The 26,072-nt window shown below is 38.8% G+C and overlaps 1 protein-coding gene across 3 annotated transcripts in view; it reads left to right on the forward strand.

Moving 5' to 3' along the window:
* Fmn1 (formin 1) overlaps positions 1 to 25,789 on the forward strand; it is a 370,333-nt gene extending 344,544 nt beyond the window's left edge. For all 3 annotated transcript variants that reach the window (XM_027926187.2, XM_027926188.2, XM_027926189.2), the window contains 2 exons: positions 22,464 to 22,548; positions 25,721 to 25,789. In XM_027926187.2, the coding sequence (XP_027781988.2) occupies positions 22,464 to 22,548; positions 25,721 to 25,765 (130 nt within the window). In that variant the 3' untranslated portion in view covers positions 25,766 to 25,789. The remainder of the gene's footprint in view (positions 1 to 22,463; positions 22,549 to 25,720) is intronic.
* The last annotated feature ends 283 nt before the right edge of the window (positions 25,790 to 26,072 follow it).

Here is a 26,072-nt window from a genome sequence, read left to right on the forward strand (position 1 = left end):
CCATAGTTACCTCTTTGGGAATATGGGAATTAAACTGGGTATATTTATCATATAGATAAATCAAAGAGAGAAAATTTAAATCTATAGCATGGCAGGATAAGTATGGTTGACAATAATTTCACTTTTCAAAATAGCTAGGAGAGAGAATTTAGGATGTTCTCAACAAAGAAATGAAGAATGTTTAAGGTGACGGATGTTGCAGTTACCCTGACCAGGTATTACACATTGTGATACATGTATTGAAATATCACACCACCCCCCTAAAAAATGTAATTATGGGCCTCATAAAATCTAGAAAAGTCAAGGGGTATGTTAAAAAATGGGTTGTTGACCACATTATGAAAAACATTCTAAAATTCTTGGCACCCAACAATGCTTATCTGCTTATCTAGCCCTTAAAAGTAAGCTAAAATTAACTTCCACAAAATTGATTCTTAATGAGAGTGGTAGAGTGAGCTCCTCTTCCTGTTTCAACAGGATGGCAGTGGGCCCACTGGCTCTCCAGATCCACACAGAAGGCTTGGAACCCAGCAATGGGTTCTGAATGTGCAGCTTTTGATAAGGAATTTGCATGTCCCATTTTGAGCATAGTCCTTAGTGAATTTGTCCTTCGAGTTTTAAAAATGGTCCAAAAATAATAATAATAATAAACAACAACAAAAAAAAACAGCAGAGAGGGTAATGGATTGTGTTTCATGTTAATAATCTTCTGTTGAAATACTGAATTGTATTCCAAATTAAGAAATTTCCCCTGTCAAAGAAGTTAGACCAAACTAATTGTGGGTCTGCCGTGGTGGTGGTATCTAGCCATCTTCAGAATGACTTTTTCTCTGATTCCCCACCATAGCATTTTCAGAGTAGCTTCCTGGGTACAGCTGGTAAATTGCCTGTTTCACACTCTGTAAACCAACACCTTTAAAGGGTCACGACTTCACAAGACACTTTTCAGTTCTCATTTAGCAGTTTCAGGGTCTCTTCTTTCTAGCCATGCTTTGTGAGATGGATCACCAAGGTTTCCCACCTAAAGCAACATCTCTGAAAGCTAATGACAGCTTACAAAATATTTTTGGAAGCAACTTGTTTGGAAAAATCTATTAGTAAGGAAACAATAGCACATTATGTATATTCCTGTTCGACCAGTTAAAGTGATTATCCAGTTAAAGTGATCATCCAGGTTTTCTTGTGAGGTAAGAATTTTTTTCTTTTTTTGTCTTTCTATCTGCTAAGGATTTTAGCTTTCAGACTCTTACAATCATATATTCATTAGGATAAAATAAGCAAAATAATTTAAATTTTCCTATTATAATTAAACAGGAAACAATATAATTACTTTGTTTTGACATTTATTTAATGATATTTGATATTATTATTTTGATTAATCATTCCCCAGAAATTCATGAAGTCCCAACAATACTGAATGTCAAGAGGTAACATAACATCATCAACAAGAATAGTACAAAGACATTCTGAAAAACTAAATTCTTAACCAAATGAACCTGACATCATGTAGCTATTAGGGGGAAAAAAATGTAGTTTGAATCCCATCAGAAGAAATTGAACCCACTTATTTTTAAACATGTTTGAAAACCACTCTGGGAAGCAGTATAGAGATTCCTCAAAAAACTAGGAATAGAACCACCATTTGACCCAGCTATCCCACTCCTTGGTATATAGCCAAAGGATTTAAAATCAGCATAATACAGTGACACAGCCCCATCAATGTTTATAGCAGCTCCATTCACAATAGCCAAGCTTTGGAATGAACTTAGTGCCCACCAACAGATGAATGCATAAAGAAAATGTGATATGTATGTACAAAACAGTATTACTCAGACATAAAGAAGAAAGACTTTATGATATTTGCTAGTAAATGAATGGATCTGGAGACTATCATGCTAAGTGAAATAAGCCAGTCCTCAAAGCCAAAGGTTGAATATTTCACTGATATGTGAAAGCTAACACAATATGGAGGGAGAGAGGAAGAATAGATATTCAGTAGATTAGACAACAGGGAAAGAAGGGAAGGGAGAGGAGAGGAGATAGGAAAAGGAAAGACAGTGCAGTGAATCCAAAATAATTTTCCTGTGTCCATATATGAATACACCATAGAGAATCCTACTATTGTTTATATCCAAAAGAATGGGGAGAATATATATATATATATATATATATATATATATATATATATATATATATATATATATATATATTCATTCATTCCATGCTTGTATAATTATATCAGAATGAATTCTACTGTCTGTATAACTAAAAAGAACCAAAAAAAGTAAAAAATATAAATAAAAGGAAGTCATCTAAAAGCTAAGAAATATTTTGGGAAAATGAAATCAGTAATAGTATTTTGTAAAAGAAAATGATGTTTTGTTTAAACTCTATTTCCAAATGAAATTAAAGTATTGAAAACTATGTTAGGCCATGTGAGGTTAACTTTAGGTTAAATAGAGAATGTTTACTACTTTGTCTGCTTAGCGTGACTGCCATGCATATGCATTAGCTTGGTGCAAAGTTGAGATAAATGTATCTCCATAACAAGGCAACAGCTGCCCCTAATAAAACCAGGAGGAATCTATAGACACACAAATGACTTATGAAAACTTCCAATATTCCTGTCCCTTTTGAGTGAGCAATAAACTATATCATTAAACTGGTGTCAGGCATCACTCTGGTTGAGTAGAAGAGATAAGATATTCACTGGGACATGGTTTTTCTGTCAATTAACTCTCACTAGAAGAGCAATCTACTGTCTGTTGTATATTCATGGCATCAAATTCTCCTTTTAATTTAAGATAGTCTTAGGCAAAAGAGCAAACTCCTGTATCCAGACACAAATCCAGAAGCCCCTAAACCCCAGACTTTCAGTCTGTGCCCACCCAGTCATTGTACTACCCCATTAGCAAGACTCATCCTCCAGGGAAGCATACCAGTCCTTTCTCTTATTCCTTCTGAGTATAGGTAGTGCCCATCAGTGAAAAAGAAACCTCTACCTCTAGTGGACAGAGTCAAAAATCAACATTTTAACCTTTCACTCTGCCATTAATTCGCTTCATGATCGTGGGCCATTTACTATGTAGGACCCAGTTGTCCCTATGATGAAATGTATGCATTAGGATGAGACAGGAACTAAATGTTAGCTCTGATCTCTTCTAGCTCAAAGCCCCTATGAATCTATCAATCTAGAAAGGACTTTTTCTAATAGATTGAAGACCTCCATCTTTAATTTTTAAGATAATCCCTCTCTTTGCTCTTGAACTCATTAGGAACTATATTGGAAGACATTCAAGCCAAGGTCTGACAGATGAATGGGGGAGAGTTTGGAAGCTGTCACTGCCCTCTTGAAATTGGTCAGTGTCTACAATTACCTTGCCTCTCTCCCCTAGTTCTTCATGTAAAATATTTATGTTGATATTGAGGATCACATATTTTTAATTAAACTAACACACAAAAAAAATATTTTCCTGTGCTTATTCACATCCAACAATGCATTTGGTGGTATATTATAGTTCCTCAAGATTGTATTTTAAGCTTGAAAGCAGCTTTTCCTGTTTACCTTCTTATATACTGTTGCATTTGTGTCTCTCTTAATATTTAAACATTCATTGGATTTTTAGCACATTCTTTTCTTCCACTATGTATCAACAAATTTTATCCAAGTATATGCATGATGGCAAAGAGATAACCTAATTCTTGCTGCTACCTTTATGGTATATTCCTTATCCCTTTTCTGCCTATTATGATTGTTTTAGCTATTTAATTCCTCTGGGTTATAGATATATTTATATCTTATAAGATATTTCATCATTTAGGAAATATTAAGACTGCTTCCACATATGCCCATGCATACACACAAACCACTCCCACCCCCACAAAATGAGCTATGAATTTGCAAAAGGTGAAGAAGGCCCAGGGGAGTCATGACTCCAGGAATAAAGTCTGGGCAAATAATTCACCCTGAGCCAAAGCAAACTTTTTAAAAGTGCTATTTAAAAAACCCATAATGGATAAGTAATGAGTGGATAAAGAGTTTGGTGAATTTTATGTGAAATGCAAATAAGAAATTTCATTATGTACATAACCATAATATCTATAATTTACACATGGGGGAATGGGTAGTTACTTTGTTATTTTAGTGCAGCTAAATACCAACAGGAATGTTGTTTTAAGTATATTTTGTGCAGCTATTATGGTTAATTATGTGACTGCCACTGCCTGGACAGCAGATAGTTCCAGGCTGTTTGGGGTTATCCCAAGGGTGGTTCTGAGAGCTCCCTACTGCTTGGGTTGCTGTAGGATCAAGAGTTTAGAACTTAGTATGGTCACCCCTCAACCCACAAAAGGGCCATTGAGTGCAGGACAGACATTGCAGGTATTTCATGTCTTTGTTATTCCTGAAAAAAACTCCTTAAACTAAAATATTTATGTATTGAATTCTGCTTTCCTACTGACCTCTATACATGACCATTTCACTAACAAGTGACTTTCTTTTCTCTAGCCTTCCATTATGTAATTAAATGGTTTATGTATACCTAAATGCTAAGAAGTTTCTTATTTTAAAGGGATTTCTTAATAATATAAATGATCACCCTCTAGTTAATTGGCAAAACTTTGAATTTTCCTAAGTCCCATTTGAAAATAGTTCTGTGCAAGTACACAAACAGTAAATGCCCCCAAAGACCTTACTTATGAATACAACTATCATAATGACAAAAATAAAACCTACTTGTTAGTTTCCCAAGCAAAAATTTTAAATTGCCTCCTTACAACTAAAAATATTCCATGAACAAGGAGAGTATATATACTAAAAAATGTCAATAATTGTAAAATCCTGGATTTTTAAAACAAAACACTCCTATTGACCATCCTTCCTCTTGAAGCTATCTTTTCCTTTCCCTTCTCACTTTTAGGAGAATGGTTTATATTCATTTCCTCACCACACCCTCTCTCTTATATCTATAAAGTCCTGGCTTCCAAAACAAGGACCAAAATAATTGTCATTTAAGAGACAAATTAATTTTTCTTTGTGTAACAATCTGGTGTAAGGAGTTTAGATGTCAGGGGCCCAGTTTCCCTTTCTCTTGTGGCATTATCCCTAGTCACAAGGCTGAATGAAAATGGCACATGTTGTGTCCACCACACTCCTGAGTTCCAGGCAGGGCAGGGGAGAGCACACCCTGTGCTTTCAGCAGGATGAGCTAGAAGGTGCTTATGTCTCTTCCCGATTTAGCCATTGGGGAGAACTTTGTCTTATGAACATACACAACAGAGACTAAGAAGTGCAGGCTTAGCCAGGAGCCATGCGCCCAGCTAAAGTCTTGTGGGTTCTGTTACTGAAGGAAGCAAGAGAATGGCATGTTGATATCACTGGCAGCCTTTACCACATTTTCTAATTGCAAAATCAAATGGCTAACCCAGCTGATGCTTATTTTTGATGATGCTGGTAGTTTTTTCTATCTTGAAAGGCCTCATTTCTGATAGTATACTTAGGCCTTCTTTCTGTGAAGGTGACTGCCCCTCTGCCTCCTCCATTAACTTCTCTTTTTCATTAATTCCTTAAGGGTGGACCTTTTGCAAGGTTCGGGTCTCAGTCTTCCTCCTTTCTTCTCTCCACCCTCACCCTCTCTCAACGATATTCACAGCTTTGCCAAGACCTTTCCAGTATTCCTATCCAGAACTGACCTCCTTTCTAAGTTTTAGGTAAATCTTCTGTTGCACACTGGGACATTGCTAAAGATGCCCAGCCCTCATCTGTACTTCATCATGTCCCCGCTAGAAGTCATTCTGTGTCAACTGAGGCCCAACCCTCCTAGGTTTCCTAACTTCCAGTTGCAACACTGTCCTCCTCATAGTAGCAAAAGACAGGCAAGAAACCCAAATCATCTTCACTGCTGCGAGATTCATTTTCCACCTCTTGCTGACACTTCTCAGTTTTGCTCCTCTGAGGTCATTCTTCTTTGCCTTAGACTCACAGTGGCTCTGTCTTAACTCAAGACCTCGTCATCTCACACCTGGGATATTGAAACATCCCTGTAACTGTTCTCTCTGCCTAGAGGTTTTCTATTTCCTCTTTGTCCCTTAACATTGCATCTAGCTAGCTTTCAAATTAGAAGTTAGACCGGATCAATCTCTGTAAGCATATTCTGTTGTTTCCCATTGCTCATGAAATAATGAGATGAGAAATAGCTATGTTTGATACTTTCATTCATTAATATTTTGAGTCCTCACAGCAACCCTAAAAGATAAGGATGAGAGAGTAATACAGTTTCACTAATAACCAATTCGAATGAGGATAAAATCCTAGGGGGATTTTGTTTTTTGTTTTTGACACTAAAGCTTGAGCTCTTTCAAGTAGTCCATATTCTTTCCCAAGTTACAGCTGACCCTCCAAGAACCTGCCCTCAACCCATTTGCAGCCTCATTTCCTATCCACATCCTAATATAATGACTACTTTCTGGTTCTTCCACCTTTGCCTTCTTGCTTTGTGGTCTTATTAGATAATCTCTTCACTCTGCATCATCCCTGGCTATTTTCTGATCAGGAAATAGTCATCCTTTAAGGACAACCTCCCCCACATCCTTGGGATTCACTGCTGTGCCATTTCCTCTAGAAATTGTCTGAAATCCTCCTACGAAGAATTACCTTTTCCCTGGTCTTTGGACAGAATGTTTTTCTTACCACCCTTTAGCATTTAACTCATTCCAACCTGTTATTTTAGCCATTTGGTGTGTCTCCTTCCACCTCCAGGATGTAAGATTGTTCTCCATTGTGTCTTCTATGGTGTGTTCTCCAGCATAGGGCTAGAAACATGTTTATTGACATAGAGAGGGCTTCACAGCATGGTCAATTGGTAGCAAGTGTGCACTGGAAATCCCGGGTGGTATGAGAGTTTGGAGGAGAAAATGATGCAGAGGAAATGTAGAAGCTAGAGAGGGCTTTGGAAGGATATTTAGCTATAAAAAGGATACCCTCAGCAGGGCGTTGAAGGGAAACACAGAAGAAGCCAGTAGGGGAATGTTGGAGATCAACAGCTCACAAAACTGCCAGATCTTCAGAACCACTATAAATAGATCCACTGAATCAGAACCCCAGAGGTTGGAATCTAGGAATCTGTGGTTTTAGAAGTTCCCCACAAGGATGGCAGAGCAAGAACATTTGTGCTTGATTGCCTCAATAAATGCCTTGACTCCACTGCCTCTCTGTTTAAATGTACAAAATTAACTTCAGAAGTGGGAAAAAGGAGGACAACTTACCTTACCTTACCTTACCCTCAGCCAAGTTTAGGGACTAGACTTTGGTGATCTGGTATCTCTTAATTTCCTGCAGTTTTAGGTAGGAAACGAGCTACAGATTGATAAAGCAGATAAATTCAACTACTTAGAAAAGGAAGAAACGAGAACATTCTAGAAGGTCACATTGCTTGGAGGAATCACATAGTATGATTTTTGGAATCAGCCTAACTAAGTGCTCTCTTTTTGGTGGGTCCTTCTCTGAGTGCTTTGTCTACCATGGTTTCTGGTTTTTGCATATTTCTGGAATATAAAGCCTAGAAGATAAGTACAATGCCTTCTACTAATTTGTTTTCTCACCACTAAATTTAAACACAATCTTCAAAAATATCTGTTAACACATTCTTTTAAAATATCTAGTATGTCTTAATTGATATATAAGCTATGAAACTATTTTTGTAAGACTTTAATGTACTGTTCACAGACTGCTTCATTTATTTTTCTCCAATCTCTGGGAGCTCTCTCTCTCTCCTCCAAAACTATGGGTGTTTATGGAGCCTCCAATTTTGGCACTTACTAATTTGTTTTCATTCTTTAGGTAATAAACATTTTATTTCTTAAGTAAATTGTAGGATCCTAGAAGATAAGTACAATGTCTTCTACTAATTTGTTTTCTCTCTAGGACCTCTGTTTCCTTATGCATAGTAGGTGCTCAATTAATATTTTTGAACAAATAAATGACCATTATATTTTCTTTTGCCGTGTTGAAACTGATTATGAGATTTGCTGTCTGCTGTAGAGAGATGAGACATTTTATTTATTTGGATTGTGGTGGTGGAATTTCTCAAATATATCCCACATGGGTCACTTTTGCCCAAGAATCGAAAAATCTTAATAGCTTTGTTAAAGAGAATAGACATGTTCAGAACAAGAAAGATTAGTTGATGGGGTAAAACAATCACCTTCTCTGTTCTTGATTGCATTAATTTCAATTTGTTTGAAAAAAAAAAAAAAAAACAAGGAGGTGAAGATCCCTGGGATTTATTGCTGTGCCAAGCCTCAAACCTCTTTGGAGCTCAAATCAGGACCTTAGAGAGCATCTGTCCACACTCTATTTCTCTAGCTTGGCAGAGAGCAATGGAAACCCAAAGTAAGTCTCCTTCATTCAGCCAGAATATTTCTAAATTACTTATCTGTGAGATTCTTGACAGCTCCTGCCTTGGGCAGAGATGCACAGAGGGGGCTGCCTGGGTAGTATGATTTGAGGGGCGCCAGGAAGGCTCCCTATTCCAGACAATCTCCCCTGCTTCCTCCCCTTTTTGTTCTAGTCACTGTGCAAACAGGCTCTGATCAGTGTGAGTTTTTGGTGAGACTCCTTAGGTGGTACAGGGTTCAAAAGGAAAAGGGGAATCAACATCAGCAAGCACAGGCATGTCTTCATTAACAGCATTGGAAATGTCTTCCAAAGACGAGCTGTGCACTTCCATTTCATTGCAGGTTTATAACACAGAGCCACCCTCACTTTTCCAAGCTGTCTCCCAGGCCCTCTTCCCAAGTGAGGAGAGGCAGTGCTGTTACCTTTCACTCTGCACCTAGATCTCTGGGTCGGCTCAGAGTGTTATGTCTACCAAGTGCAGAGTGATTGGCTTTAACTGATCAGGCATTCCAGGGCAAGACTAGCCCCCCTCCACTTCCACTCCCCTGTGGCCTGGAGGAGAAGCTCTGCAAACGGAAGCAGCCTTTGTTCTGCAATTAATCACTCCAAGTCAAAGTGTGTTTGGGTACTACAAGTGATAACCCACAAAAACTACCAAGTGGCTGATTTGTGTAACTGCTGAAATTCAGTCTCCAAAAGGACTTCCTTAGTTGAAAACAGAAAAATATCTTACTGAGGAATGGGGTGTAGAAAATTGTCAGATTTAGGAAGTAGAAACGATGGGCTAATTTATCATGGAATAACCTTTAGACGATAGATCCTGATGTGTGAGCAGCTCAGTCTTCTAAGCCTACGGCTTGTATTTCGTTCCTGCTGGTCTGTCTTACCATGACAGCCCACGAGGCTGACCTGGGGGGCATGAGAGTAGAGGGGAAAGAGGTAGCCAGGGTCAAGGGTCAGGCTCTGAGGAGAGAATGGGCCAAGAAGAGTGTGTGTCCATCTAAGTATGTGGCCCTGTTTGCCTGCCTGAGATAAGTGGATTGAGAGTTACAGTGTTTCATATTTGTCTATGGCCTTTCTCTGAGTTTTATTTTCTTGCCCTTTGGAAATGTTCCAGATAGACTAGTCTGTGATGTTTTTGTCAGCTCCTACAGTGAGAGAGAAATTTCCCTTTACATTGAGGAGCTAATGAAATGGTTTTTGTTTTTTAAGTTGTTGATGAACCTTTATTTCATTTATTTATTTATTTATATGTGGTGCTGAGAACTGAGCCCAGTGCTTCCACATGCTAGGCAAGCGCTCTACCACTGAGCCACAATCCCAGCCTGAGTTTGGTCTTCTTGTTGTTTGCTTTTTCACTGACAGTAGAGAGTGACTTTACTTATTCTTTTGACTTTCATAACTATAACCGTGGCCTATGGTGGAAATAATCAGAATTCAGAAATGCCTAGTTGAGTGAATTCTGTCAGGAAGGGTAGAAATAACAGCAGTCCCCACAGCCCCTGGCAGGTCTCCATGATTGCACTTATTTAGAACTGAACCTGGACATTAGTCCCTTCTCCTGTGGCTACAGAGGAATAAATTGACTCAACAAACTGGTGGCCGTACTTTTTTGTTAACTTATAGGGTATTGAAAGACCGGATGTAGCCATGTCTTCCTCAAAGCACATTACAGCCTCTGTAATGTTAATATCATCTATGTTTTAAGTAATCCTTATAAGGAAAGTATCAACTTGTTGCCCAGTCTCCTCTGAGAACCATAATTCATATTACAGTGAATTTTCTGAGGCAACAAAGTCCCTCTACTCCTCCCTAAAGTCTGTAAGGTGCTCCTTGTGCCATGGCCTATTGTTACTTAGTCCTGGGTTGCAAGAAAATCGTTGTGAAAAGAAGTGAATAGGAATTTGGTGTGTCATCTCTGCAGTTGCTTACACCCCTTCTCTGACTTTTTATTCTGAAGGAGACCACAAGAGTATCATCATTTGCTTGTAGAAGATGCTGGCCCTAATAGGGATTGCACAACCAACCCACATAGATCAGGCAGACTGGCAAGTCATTTATTTTACAGGTGCTAGGAGATACCTTTCCACTTCAAAAGACCTGTTCACCCTTCAAAGGGCCCTAGGTCACAATCAACTGGGCCAGTGATGAAGACGTGTTTTTTCCACGTGTGGCTCATAGTGTTCCTGCGTATATTTCAAAATAGTCATGAGAACATAGAGTTCTTGAATTGGTTAGAGAGGTTCTAGGTTCAGCTCTCTTTACCTTTGAGGATGAATCTTGTGGTATAGTGGCTTGGACGTTCAGCTTTGGCCGTTGTGCTTTTTAGGGAGCTTAGGTGCTCTCTGTGACATGCTAAGAGGTCCATTTCTATGAGGGTTGGCAACAGAGCACACTCTGCCCATTCTCTAGTCCATTTTGGCCTGCTTCTTTAGTGAAGAGTGATACTAAGTTCCTAAAAGAGACGTACATCACGGCTGATCTGATGTCTTGCTTTTCCTGGCACACGCTTCATGAACCATGATCCCCCAGTGCCTCCCATTTCTTTACCTTCACCCACCGGTGTTTCCAAAGTCATTGACACTGAGAGCCATGGAGGAAGCGCGTGGTCTGTGTCATGCTGTGAGTGATGTCTTCAGGTCACACTACTGGAGGGCTGGTCAGGTTTCCTCTTTGAAGTTTAGTAGCACAGTGATAGTGTCGTACTTACTCTATTTGTGCTCATCCCCGTCTGTCCTCACATACCTGACTATGACTGTTTGCCAGAGATCTGTGATCTCCCAACCTCAGAACACATCTGGAAGGTTATAGGTAGGGGACAGTAGTACTGCTGGCCATGTTTTGACTTTTGTAGATTTAATAGTTGTTAGATCCCCAAATCTGGAATCTGATAGCTGTGGCTGTCAGAAGAATCATCCTTTGTGAAGCCTCATCATCTCAAATCCAGTGTCCACCTCCAAGATATCCCTGGACAAATCTTTATGAAGAGGCCTCTGTTGACTGTGGTTCTCCGCAAGAGGGAGATTGTTTTCCATTCCCCTCTAGGAGCCTCAGTAGGTCCTTTTAAGTTCCATACACAGGAGTTATCCAGCTGAAATTAAAATTTTTAAAAAAACTTCTTGTACAAATGAATACATGTTTGAAATTTCAATAGACAAAACAAAATTTTTCTTACTGAAGCAGGACTTAAAAGATGTTATGATCTAAAGGGATCCCTAACTCTTCCCCTTCTCCCCGAAGCACCTTTGCTTAATAACACCCTTTGCAAGACACTTTGCAACTAATGCTCTAAGGTCTGAGTTTTGCAGTTGTGACAGGTGCGAGCAGCCCGGACACAGCATTATCCCACTCCCTCAATATCTCATCTCTTTATTGGTTGTTTTTGCTCAATCCTGTTGTCAAAAATGAAGATGCTTCTCTTATTATGCACTTGATGATGACCCCAGGGTCTGCTGATACTGATGATGACTTTAGTTAATCTGATAATTGTAGTATCATAAACCAATGAAATACTGAATATCAAAAGAAAAAAAATGGTACTATGTTCCCTCCATCCATGAATGGTTGGATTCCAAATTAGTTTGGTTTAGCTACAGCCACATAAATCTAGCCTGTAGAGAGCCCAGAGTGTGTTCACCTTTACGCTCTCCCAGAAAACAAGGCTACAATAGTTGGGGGCCTAAACTTCTATGGGAAAGCATGTGACTGAACGCAGCGTTCCAGGTGCCTGTGACCTCTGCTCTCTGATGGGTTGAAGAAAAATGATGATTTTGTCTATTATCCTGCTCTTTTCAATGCTGGATGGGATCAGTGTTCTCTTGCAGCTTTCTATATTCTAGGTAAAGGCAGAACTCCCACTCCAGGTGATTCTAACATGAAACCAGGCTGCCACCCTTTCACGGCCAGGAGCCTTGGAGGGCACACTGCACTGTCTTGCCTCACACTTGTGCCTTTTCTCAGCAAACACTGGCAGCAACTATACTTTGCCAGGGCCCCCAACAACTCCTTGGGGGGAGTATAGGTGTCCTCATAAGAAAGAAGAGAGGATTTTCAAAACTTTCACTGAGCCATTTATGAATTGAGGATAGGTATATTCTTTCTTTAGCATGTTCATATGGGTTTCCCCCCTATATTTCAGATTTTTTTTTTTTTTTTGGAGGAGAGGGCTTGCCATATGACCTTTTTCTTAGGTCGGGGGTACTGGGGATTGAACTCAGGGACATTTGACTAGCCATATCCCCAACACTATTTTGCATTTTATTTAGAGACAAAGTCTCACTGAGTTGCTTAGCGCATCACCATTTCTGAGGCTGGCTTTGAACTCACCATCCTCCTGCCTCCCAAGCCACTGGGATCAAAGACATGCACAACCGTGCTCGGCCTCCCCAATTGGCCTTTAACATCAAGTCTAAGTACTTGCCTATTAGTATCCATGAGCAACTATGTGGGATATTCTAGAATAAATATTTAAATCAGAAATAAAAATGGGAACAACAGCTGAGCCAGAAACAAAAACAAGTCCATAAACCATTGAGCTAAAGAGGAGGTTGAGCATACATGTACCTGGAAATTGTCTAACCAGCAGATTTTCTTTGATTAGATGCAAAAGATGTTCTTACCTCTTAAGTGAGAAGCTAATTCCAGATGTGGAACAAAGTTATATAACTTCTGTAAATCTCAGTCTCCTGTGGGCAAAGTCATGTGGATACCTTTAGAAATTCTGGAATGTATATATAGGTTGACATGTATAAATTTTTAGTTCATTTTGGGTGGCCTTTAGCACCCTTTCTCTTGCCTCATTTAGTACTCAATCAGCTCATCGATAACTGGAACTAGGTTCTTAAGTGTTTTTATGGGTTTTTCCCAAAAGATAAATGCAAAAAGGAATCATTTTACAAGTGAGTATTTACTAAACACTTAAACTGTTGACCATGAGGAAAAAGTTATTGATGCAGGTCATTCATTAGTCAGGTATTTGCTAAGAACTGACTTCTACAGGGCACAGTGATAGATGTAGAAACAGGGAGGGTCCCAGATATGCCTAAAGCCTGGTCCTTGTCTTCAAGTGTTTCCAATGGTTTAAGGGAAATCAGATACCCAGTTCTAAGATGAAAAGCTCTAAGTGCCTTTAGAGAGTCACAAAGTGCTTTTTCACTCGAGAAAAGAGCAATTACTTCTGACTAAGAGAGATGAAGGAAGCTTTCATGACTTTGGCCCTTAAGCTGGGGATAGAAGAATGGGAAGAATTTGAACACATGGAAATGAGTAAGGCAATCATGGAGGGAACAGTGAAAACAAGATGTAGGGGTGAGAAAAGCCATGTACAAAGATAATAGTTTGGCTGGACTATAAAGCACATGGAGTGAAGTGAAGCAATGGATACATGATAAGTAATCACATGTAATATTTTCTTCAATATTTACATCAGCTATGTTATTTAGGTGTGGTATTATTCCTACTTTTAACAGATGAAGAAATAGAGGCCAAAGGAATTAAGTGATTTATCCAAGGACACTCTGCTAACTAAACTGGCATAGTATTCATGTGGAAACAGATCTGGGTCTGAAAAGTTAAGATAGGCAAACACAGAACAGGGGCAAGTTTGATTGCCAGGCTAAAGAATTTGCATCTTATACTCTAATCCAGGGATTGGCAACCTACAGCCTATGGACCCAATCTAACCACTATCAGTAATGTCAATAAAGTTTTTTGGAACACAGTGTTGCCTGGTCATCATGTATTTTTTTGTGGCTGTTTTCACACTACAATAACAGAATCGAGGAGTTGCAGCAGAGACTGTATGGCCCACAAAGCGCTTTATAGAAAATATTTGCTAACCCCAGCTATAGTAGATTGGAAGTCTTTGAAACTGTGGGAGGAGGGAAGCATTACTAATGGAGACCATCTTCACCTGTAAAATGGATTAGAGGGAACTAGACCTTTCAGAACACTTTCAGTGGTCTGGCCAGTCATTCTTTCATTCCTGGGTCATCAGAGTAGCCTTTCTCCAAGTCACCTGACACTTCAAGACTTACAGAGGTCAGGCAGGTAACAAAAATGAGTTAAGAGTGCCAGGTTTAAGAAAGCCAACCCTGTAGGCAAGTTGGTAGAGGCTTCTGCTGATCTGGCTGCCCCAGGGCGGCCCATGGTGCTCCTACCTCATTTGACTGTTGCTGCACATTGATGTCGCCTGCCTTCCAGTTTTAGAAGTCAGAAATTGAATTCTTATGTGAAATCTCCTGCATTTACAAATGATAGCAACTGAATTCAGATTTATTTAAACCTCCTAAGACTGGTGAAAACTGAATTTAAATTTACTTAAGCCCTTCAAGGTTGATCAAACTGCAACCCTCCAGCTTGCAGTCTTTTCCATCGTAATTGCCAGAACTTAATGAGGGAAACTTAATGCAATTCACAATAACAACCCCAGAGTAGCTCCTTCAGCAGGCATGTGACACTTTGCCCACAGTTTTTGAAGTACATTTTGAAAATATAGATAGGTTGAACAGACAGCTTGGCCAGCAATCTCTGGGGGGATCAAAACAATTTTTAAGACTCACCTATATGCTCTGTCTTGTCAACCAATTTACATGTGACAGAGCTAGATTGTCATAATATTTGTTTCTTATTACATAAGTGTGATTAAAAGTAGATGAAAAAAGCAGCCTGACCCTCTAAACATGATGTAGATGCTAACATTAAGGACATACAGAGAATATAAGTTGTTGGTTTGTATTTTGTAGGATTAGCCTTGAACATTGGTGATGACATATTCACTTGAGATTTAAGGGATTTCATTTTTCCCCATGACCCTTAACACACCTGAATTTTATAGAGACTAATCATTTGTAATGATTTTTTTATTCAATATTTATTGGTCACTTACTACATGTCAAATTCTGTGTCAAACAGTAAGGACTCATCTCCTGCTTTTGAGAAGCTCCAGTCTAGCATGAAAGGCAGGTACCTAAAAATTATCACAGCAAAGTAAGATTCATGAACCTTGTAAGACAATGCAAAGAAAAGAGCCAAGTGTCAAATCTGTCCAACTAATTTACCTTTCTTTATGTAGCAAATGTGCCTCAGGGGGGAAGAATGCGGAAAAATGTTCAACTTTCTTAAAAAAAATGACCATAAATATCTGGGTGACTCTCAGGTAGAAGTAACCACATAATTGTGAGGTCACATGTTCAAAAACAGCAAATTTTAAGGCAGTGACAGCAAAGCATCAATCCAAGGGACCCCATGTAACTGCACAGGTTGCATGCCTGTGAAGCTCTGTGAGTTTAGTGTCTTCAAGACACAGGCAGTTCTTAAGAAAAGTAAAGAATTTTTCAATAATTTTATTCTATGGGTCTTCTTTTATTTAGCAGTTATGCTATACATGTGTGTCATCTCTACCAAGGGCTACTGACATGGCAGTAAAATGATAGCCACCTCCTCCAACCTTATGGATCCTATGGTTTCACTGAGAGCTTTCCATGTGATAATTTTTATCACTGCTTCAGTTATGTCTTGACTACCATTTTAGTTAGCATTTTGTTGCCATCACCAACAGACCTCATGAGAACAAGGAGCAGAAGTTTATTTTGGCTCACATTTTCAGAGGTTTAGTCCATGGTCAGCTGACCTCATATCACTGGGCCGAAAGTGAGGCAGAACATCATGGTGGAGGAAAGCAGCTCAAGACATGGCAGCAAAGAAGCAGAGCACCACTCACTGGAGACAAAATACAAACCCCAAAGGCACACCCCCAGTGACCTACCTGCTCCAATCATACCCTACCCTTCCTACGTACGGTTATTGCCCAGTGAATCCATATGAATGGACAAATCCACCAGTTAGGTTACACATCTTACAATCATTTCACCTCTGAAAAGTCTTGCATTGTCTCACACATGAGCTCTTAGGGAACACCGCATATCTAAACCATAACAACTACATTCTAAGAAAAATATTAACAATCCAGTAAGTCTGTTTACTTTTTTGTTGTTGTTTTTAAACATACATTATAAAATCAAAATTTTCAATTTCTACACAAATAAATTTTCTATAAGGAACAAGTGTTATTTTGATTATCAGAAAAACAAAATTCTACTCAGAAGTTCTATAATTCTTGAAACATTTTATTTGTAATATTTACCTTCAGGAAATTTAGAAAAAATATGAGGAAGAAGCTATAACCTTTGTTTTGAATTTTAAACAGTTCCTCTTATTAAACTGAGAAATTTTTGTCACTTGCACAATGGTTTAGCTTCTAGGTATATATCTATATGTAGATCAGAAAAATTAAGATGAGTTCTTGGGCTTTCTAAATCTTAAGAGCATTAGGTGATTTGGTTTGCTTTCAGGGCACAGCTAAATAATATTACTACAAGACAGGACTTAGCAAACAGCGCTATGAGACAATGCTATGTGTTTAGTTTGTAGTCAGGATCATACATTCTTTATTCTTTTTTTTTTTTTTTGTACTGGGGATTGAATCCAAGGTGCTTAACCGTTAACCACTGAACCATATCTCCAGATCTTCAGCCCTTCTTATTTTTAATTTTGAGACAGGTTCTTGCTAAATTGCTTAGGGCCCCACTATATTGCTGAGGTTATTCTCAAACTTGTGATCCTCCCGCCTCAGCGTCTTGAGCCACTGGGATTACAAGGTGAGAGCCACCCTACCTAGCTTGTCAAGCATTCTTAAAGAATTCTTTTATCTGTTGGTGAAAGGCTATACTTTATTGATCACTCAATATATATTATCAGGATGCTAGATGTTACACATTATTTAATACTTTCAATGATATTGTGAGATAGATATTAACTTTCATTTTATAGTGCAGGAATTTATTAACCTGCCCCAAGTCTTCTAATAACTGGCAGGATTAGAATTAGATTAGAATTAGAATTGAGCATAGATGGTGCTGAAGCTCCTTGGTACTTAGCTGTGTTTTCTCGCTTTCCTTTTTAAAGAGTACCCTGTGAAAGGGAGACATCATAATTGAATGAAAACATTGGAGGAGAGTAGGAAAGAATCACTGAGATCAGAATTGTCCTAGGAAGCCTGAAGAACATATGATTTCTTGTAGTCTGCAGAAGAACCATGAGCAACAGAAAGAGGTTTGCAGTAGGGACAGGACAGTGGGTTGTCTCCCCTCCCCGTGCCTCTAGGTCCCCAGCCACCATCATCACACGGGTCAGAAAGAGTGGTCACAGGGCCATTAACACACTGGAACTGGGAACATGATGCTTAACAGAAGCCCAACAGAAGACCATCTCTAGGAAGAAGAGACTGGGATTCAAAGATGAAAAGGAACTGCAAAAGACAACTCAAAAAAGTTTCCTTTTAGTTAGAGGCCCGAGAGAGACAGACAGACAGGGACATAGTAACTCCCAATCATTCCACTGGAACTGGGATTAAAGAGTCACTAGGAGGTGCTGTCTTTGAAAAGCAATCTGACTGGAGAGAAGCCAGAAAGAGCTCAGCTGTGGCTCCATGTACAGCACAACTGTCTTGGTTGGCAAGTCTCTTCATGGTCAGAGCCTCCAATGTCATCTGACCTGGATTTGATCCATTTAGTGCTTTCTTTTCTTGTTTGGGCATAGTCCCAGTTGTTGCTGCAAATGGAAAAGCTTAGTGGGCAGTGTGGTGTAGACTCAAACCTAAGTCAATATTGAGAAATGCCGTTCTCAGGGCAGCTTTACAAGCATGAGTATTCTCAGATTATAGAAAACATTACTCATCTTCATTCCGTTTTTGTTTATTTTCTGATGCACAAGTCAGCATGTTGAATTCATTGTAACTAACTTCTGCTTATATTCAGGGAAATTGGTTTGCCAAGTGTGTGTGTTTAAAAGCAAATTGTGTAAAACCAGCCAAGAGCCAAGCCACTTGGCCACATGTAGATGCTGAGAAGTATATACTTAATATGGAGTGAAAGCTTTGTATTTGAGACCTTGAAGAAAAAGTATGCAATTTTAAAAAATGTTTGTGAGATGGTGGGTCATTAAAACATCAAATATTTTTGAAGAAATTTAAAAAAAATAAAAATACAAAGGATGATATAACATATCCATATCCTTACCTAGAATTGTAACTATTAACATCTTGTTGCATATTTTTTAAGAGTTTAAATTACTATCATGCTAAGTAAATTAAGCCAATCCCCAAAAAACAAAGGTCAAATGTTTTCTCTGATATATAGATGCTAACACAAAGCAAGGTGTTTGGGGTGGAGGGGAGAATAGAAGTTCAGTGGATTGGACAAAGAGAGGGAATGAAAGGAAGGGGACAGGAATAGGAAAGATAATAGAATGAATCAAGCATAACTTTCCTGTGTTCATATATAAATACACCAATGAAACTCCACATTATATATAACCCAAGAATAGGATTCTAATTAGAATAAGATGTACTCCGTGTATGTATAATATGTCAAAATATAATTTGTTATGTACATCTAAAAAGAACAAAAAATTAAAATATAGATTAAAAATAAAATTCTATTTGACCTATTACTTCCAGTCCCATTCTCTTCCCCAGTCTTTCTAGCAATAACTTCTATCATGAAATAAGCATCTTTCCAGTCTGTTCTGAGTACCTTTATATATGTGTATATATTCTTGCCTGTGTATAAAAAGGTAGAAGTTTTATTTCTATATGCACAGGTATGCATCTGTGAGCAATATTGTTTTGTGGAGTGCTATTTTAAAATGTATCAATGTGGTATACTATATGCACAGTAACAGTAGCAGCTAACATTTATGGATTGGTTGCCCTCTGCCTGGAGTTGCATTATCTCAGTCCTTTTAATGGTATTATATGATAAGCACTATGTTTTTTTTTAATTTATCAATCTATTTCTTTTTTAAAATATTTTTTTTAGTTGTAGTTGGGCACAATATCTTTATTTTGTTTATTTATTTTTATGTGCTGCTGAGGATCAAACTCAGGGCCTCGCATGTGCCAGGCAAGCGCTCTATTCCTGAGCCACAACCCCAGCCCAGCACTATGGTTTTGATCCCCCTTTTATTGGGAAAGCAAGGTACATAGACTAGTCATCTGCATAGGGTTACATAGCTCGTAAGTGGTGGGGCTGAGAACTAATTCCTTTGACCATCATGCTAGATGCCCTCTTCCCTATATCACTGCAAGAGTCCTCATCCTCAACATTGCATTTCTGATAGCTGTGGTCGTCAGTTTGTAGGAATAGTTTATTCCTTTTTACAATTATGCTGTATGTTCCATAGAATGAATATAACATGCAAACACATTGCATGGTGGTTAAGACTATAAAATTGACATAATGACGTTTCTGTCTCACAGGATTGTCATAAAAATTAAATGGCTTAATTCAAATAAAGCAGGTAGGACAGTACCTGGCACAGATTGAGTACTCCATAAATGTTAGATACTCTTTGCTGTTATCACCTATCCATCAGCCTATTGAACTAATCACTAAGTTGTTTTCAGTTTCTTCCTGTTACCTATCCTGTCACAGTGACAGCCCTGTGTCTGTCATTTTCGGTTGGACATTTCTGTAGGAGAGGAGTTGGTGGCTCGGAGTGTGCATGCTTTCAGTTTTCCTTGACCAAAGACACTGTGCCAGTTTACACTCCCTAGTGCACTGTAGCAGTTCCAATTTCCCACAGCCTCCCTGATGGTGGATATTGTCTGACTACTAGAATTGCTGATCTGATAGGTAAGAAATAATATCACTGTCAAATTGGTGAATTTTTTTATTTGTTTTAATTAGTTACACATGACAGTACAATGATCTTGACATATCATACATTTGAATCAGATGGGGTATAATTTCTCATTTTTCTGAGTGTACAGGTTGTGTTTTTATCACAATTTATTGAGCTATACTTCCCACACCATAAAATTCACCCTCTTAAACTGTACAATTCCATGGGGTTTTTTTTTTTTTTTAGTATATTTACAAGAATGCACAACCATCACCACTATCTAATTTAAGAGGAAATTCTTAACCCATTAGCGGTTACTCACCATTTTCCCCTACCCCTAGCCCGTGTCACTGCTAATCTACTTTCCATCTGTATGGATTTACCTATCCTGGACATTTCACATAAATGGAATCATGTAACATTTTTTCATGACTGGCTTCTTTCACTTAGCATAATGTTTTTGAGGTCCACCTGTGTTGTAGCAGGTGTCAGTGGCAGCACTTCATTCCTGTTTGTGGCCCAGTAATATTCCGCTGTATGGATATATCACATTTGGTTTATCCATTCAGCAGTGGATGGAAACTCAAATTGTTTCTACACTTGACTATGGGTGACTAATGCTACTAAATGAACATCTTTGTGCAAATTTCATATGGCATGTTTTTAATCTTCTTAGTTATGATTATGTACTTGGCAGTGGAATCGCTGGGTCAGATGGTTACTCTGTTTAATATCTTGAGAAACTGCGGTCCCATCAGCAGTGTCTGAGGGTTCCAATTTCTGCAGATCTTTGTGTCCAACACCATGCTGTTGTTTTAATTTTTAACTCTGGCCATCTTAGTGGGTGTGAATTGGTGTCTCGTTGTGGTTTTGATTTGTGTTTGCTTGATGATTACCAATGTTGAGCTTCTTTTCATGTGCTTGTTGACTATTTGCATATCATCTTTGAAGAAATGTCTGTTCAAATTATTTTTGCCCATTGGAAGGAGAGGGTAATTTGTCTTTGTGTTTAGTTGTAAGAGTTCTCTTAAGTGAAATAAGCCAGACACAGAAACACAATACTAGGCAATAGTAAATGTTCTATTTACTATTAGTCTAGATACAAGTCCCTACCAGATGTATGATTTACAATGTTTCCCATTCTGTAGGTTGTCTTTTCACAAAATTGATGTGAACTGGTGAATTCTGATGTTTGTAGTTCTCAGTGTTTCCCCAAAATTTCAATCTTCAAAATTGCCTCCGTATTCTCTGCTGAGCATGTAACAAACCTGAGGCAATTAAGCAAACACTGCCACGTACCAGAAATGACGACATTGTTCACAAACACAGATGTCCCCTGTTTGCTGTGATGAGCCTCTCAGCCCAGGAAGATTTAGTTGTGACAAAGCAGAGAAGAAGCCTTTTCACCTAATTACAGCTTGAATTTAATAATGAAAAGCTTTGAAAATCCATTTCTATACAGTCTAACAATATTTTGGTCAATAATAGACCACATATCCCATAAAATTATAATGGAGCTGAAGATTTACTATTGCCTAGTATTTTTGCTGGGCCTTATCTCTTTTATTATAATTATTAATGTGTTAATTGTACAAATTGATGGGTTTTACCGTGACATTTGCATACATGCATATATCATGCCCACATTTATTCTACCCTGTCTTTTTCTTCCTCCCCTCCCTCATCCCTAATATTCCCTTTTCTACTTTCAGGTCTTTCTTTCTTCCCTCCAATTTCTACATATGAGAGAAAATTACAATACCTGTCTTCCTGTGTCTGGCTTATTTTACTTAACATGATGTCCTCCAGCTCCATCCTTTTTTTCTGCAAATGACATGATTTTATTCTTCTGTATGTCTGAATAATACTCCTCTATGTATGTATACCATACTTTCTTTATCAATCTGTCAATGGGCACTGACACTGATTCCATATCTTGGCTCTTGTGAATAGTCTTGCAGTGAACATGGGCATGCAGGTATCTGTTTTATATGCCGACGTCATCTTTTTCAGAAAAATACCCAGGAGTGATATAGTTGACTCATATGGTAGTTCTATTTTAGTTTTTGGAGGAACCTCCATACTGTTTCCCATGATGTCTGTACTAAGTCACATCCTCTTGTTGCCTCTCAGCCTGGGCATGAAATGGGTTTCATTGTCTAGATGCTGGGAAGACACTCTGTGAGGAGGGTTGTAGTAGAAAAATCACCTCACGGTGCATCTCTCAGCACATGTCCCCATTGTCAAGTGACACATGACTGTTTTTTCAAAACACTGGTTGTTTCATTCAGATTCCTTTAAAATTCTATTTAACCTGACCTCTTCCTTTTTCTTTTTTCTTTTTTTTTTCCTCATCTCCCTTCCCTGCTCCCCATTTCTGTTTCAGATTGAAAATGGCTCAAGCATCAGTCAGCAAGTTGACATCAGAGAAGAAAGTGGAGACAAAGAAAATCAATCCCACTGCCAGTCTGGTGAGACTCTGTTTTCAACATAACCTCCCGATTTTTTGCTATAACTGAGGAGCACCCAGGAGTGTGTCTGAATTTAAAGGCTAAAACTCAAGGATGAAGCATAGTATCTGGATCCTCAGTTCCCATCCCAGAATAGCACATGGTAAAAATGAATATGTGTGGGTGAGGGAACAAAATGTGGCTTCCTTTTCCCCCTGCAAACTCAACAAGGTCATTTCTGATAAACCAGATTTCATCACTTGCCATTTCACAGCCTTCCACACTCTACCCACACAATCCCCATTATCTCAAAGTACTTTTCTCCTGAAATGTTCAAGCATATTCACCCTCATCAATTGCTTTCCCCCATTAAAGAAAGGGGCAGGATATTCCATGTTGATGGTTGAGGAAGCTGAGATGTGGGAAGGTACAGCCTCCCTGCTGTCACTGGCAAATGGATAGCAAAACCCAGCACCCCAGATGGGTGCCCTGATATCTCCATGTTGGAAATCAGTGGTCTACTTGGACTTTCTACATTTGATAGAAAGTTGTCCCCAAAGTCCAGTTTTTAGTAGGGATCACACTGAATTGCTACCCAAACATTTCAAACAATACTCAGAACAAAGGTTAGGAACCCAGGATATTGGCAGGGAGAGTGCCTGCACTCACATCCCAGCTCTACAGCTTAACAGTTGTAAAACCTTAGTAAAATGATTTTGCTTCTTTCTTCAGTGAAAAGAGAGAAACGATAACTTCAGTTTAGGATTATTTTGCATAAACTGGGAAAAGACAGGTTGTCCATAATAGGAACTTGATAAATGTTAGCTATTTCTCTTGTTTACTGTGAATTCCAGCACCTTTGGTGGATCCTGCAGTAGGGAACAGGAGTGGTAAGTGAGAGTGTCATTCTCCTCACTTTGAATTTTAAGCCCTGCATTTTCTGAGGCCTGATATCTCACTTATTTTGTCCTTTCATATAGCAAGTGCTATTTGCCAGCTTCTTTAAATCCTTTGAAAGATCCCTGTGGGGTCAGAGTTTTTAAATGGGATAATTTGTTTATTGACCATGGTACCTCTTGTAACAACCCCATCAGCAGCTAAATGAATGTTTCATGAAATGGATGAGAAATGGAGAAGTCAGGTAGAGCAGGGTTTAGTGCCATAGCCGCTTTCTGAATAGACACACCACACCCCACAGGGTACAGACCCATTTCACGAGGCATTTATTGTACTTATCTGTGTGATTTTCAGAGGCAGTGAGCTCAACTTTGATTTTTTGTCTTTCTCTTTCATCAGCCTCTGGCCCTTTTGGGGGGCCTCAATTCTGACTTTTATAGCCAAATTTGTTCCCCAGGGTTGGAGAGAATGGAGTCAGCCCTGTAGACAAAGGGGAAGTTGAGTTTACAGTGGCACCTTTTGTAAGTGGACCTTCTTTATGAGCAAGCTCCCAACTGTGATCCTCAGCTTGTTAGAGTTGTTATGTTGTTCTCCTGTTTGTTTGTGAGGGTGGTTGGAAATTAGGGAAGAGCTTATAAACTGATCCCTGAATCAGTTTCACAAGCAAGGGTTGAGGTCCAGACTCAGGATGCAACGTGTAAAACTGCATCAACTTCAGTTTGTATCCAGCCCAGTGTAGTCATGCACTGTAACATCCCAGATCACAGGCACCTGAGGGTCACTTCCCAAAGGGCTCCTCTTGACCTTTTGAAAGGAATGCTCTTTCCCCTTTTCCTTCCCAGCTTATTTCCACTCCCTTAGGAGCAGATAGATCCATCCCCACCATGTTTAATTTATTTACTTCCATAGAATTATAGAAGCAGCAAGGGTCCGCATTTCTGTTGTGTTCCTTCCTGTATGTTGTGCATTTTCCCATAGGTCTTTCTTGCCCTCCCCCCCCCCACCGCTTTTTTATTTATTTTTGTTTCTATTAGTTCAATTTATTTTATTGGTACATTATAATTATATATAATACTGCAATTCATTGTGACATATTCATGTATGCACACAACATAATTTGATTGATTTTATTCTCCAGTTCATTTTAATCATCCTCCCCTGTCCCCTCCTGCCTCTCCTGATCCCTTCCTCTACTCTACTGTCCCCCTTCTATCTTCATGGGTTCCATCCCTGCCCCTCTTTTCCTCTTTTCCCCATTTTTTCCCTCTCTAGCTTCCATATATGAGAGATAATACAATCTTTGACTTTCTGAGTTTGCCTTATTTCACTTAACATAAAGCTCTTAAGTTCCATCCATTTTATATCAAATGACACTATTTCATTCTTCTTTATGACCTAGTAGAATTCTACTATGCATGTTTACCACATTTTCTCTATCCAGTCATCCGTTGACAAACACCTAGGCCCGTTCCATTCTTGGCTATTGTGAATTGTAAACATGGCTGTGCATATATCACTATAGTACAATGATGTTAAATCTTCTGGATAAATACAAGATGTGGTACAGCTAGGTCACATGGTGATTCCATGCCTGGTATCTCCATACTGATTTCCACAGTAGTCATATTAATTTACAATCTCATCAATAGTGCCTGCCCATCCCTTTTAGAAGACCATTCTGGGGAAGAAGTGCAGGGAAAACAGAGCAGAACATCCACAGCAAACTGGGACCTTCTGCCATTCTGCTAAACAGAGCCTGGTGGTCCTCTGTTTGGATGGCATCTGTTCAGTTCTACCAAGTTGCTCAGTTGCAGATACTTCCAACTTGGAAACAGTTGTTGTTGTTATTATTATTATTATTATTATTATTATTATTATTATATCTCAAGCCCCCACAAATTATTTCTTGGGCATTCCCTAATGCCAACATTGGGCCCAGGACGAGGTGGGAGTACTTGAGTAACACCACAGAGTTAAGGTGTTTGTCACAAAAGAGAATAGAACAGCCCAGACTAGCCTGGCCTGGTAAAGACAGTGTTCTGGTGGATGGAGTTGGTTGATGGGCTGGTTGTACACCTTTTTTTTTTTTTTTTTTTTTTTTATATGTTTTGAAGGTAGTAATGGTGATAGATTGTTAGGAGCAGGTAACTGAGGGATTTGATAGAGACCTCTCTTTCCCAGGGCATCTGGTACAATTTCTCTCAGCATTCTAGACCAGAATTTGAGAAATTTATAAAAAAATTTTTTAAAATTTGATAAAAATGATAATAAATCTGTTTTTCTCCTTAAACAACAGAAAGAAAGACTGCGTCAGAAGGAAGCCAGTGTGACCACCAATTAAGATGGAGACACAAGAAAATGAGGATGGCGAGCTGTGGATCCCTGCAGCGCTGCAAGAAGCTCTTGAAAGATTTGTTACTAAATGTCTGTCTTACTCAGTCCTTTCTGAGGTGTCTGCAGGGAGCTCCCTGTGCCTTCTTAAAAGTCCCTTATTAGGCCACAGGAGCAATGAAAGCTATTTAAGGAAACACTGCAAGAGTACTGGATAATCGTTTCTTATAGAAGTTCAAAGTCCACTCCATTATAAGACCAGAAGAAATAACAAGATTTTCCAAATTTTTTTAAAAGCTGAGATTTCACACTTTCTG

This window comes from Marmota flaviventris, chromosome 2, assembly GCF_047511675.1.
Source record: "Marmota flaviventris isolate mMarFla1 chromosome 2, mMarFla1.hap1, whole genome shotgun sequence".
Classification (NCBI taxonomy): domain Eukaryota; kingdom Metazoa; phylum Chordata; class Mammalia; order Rodentia; family Sciuridae; genus Marmota; species Marmota flaviventris.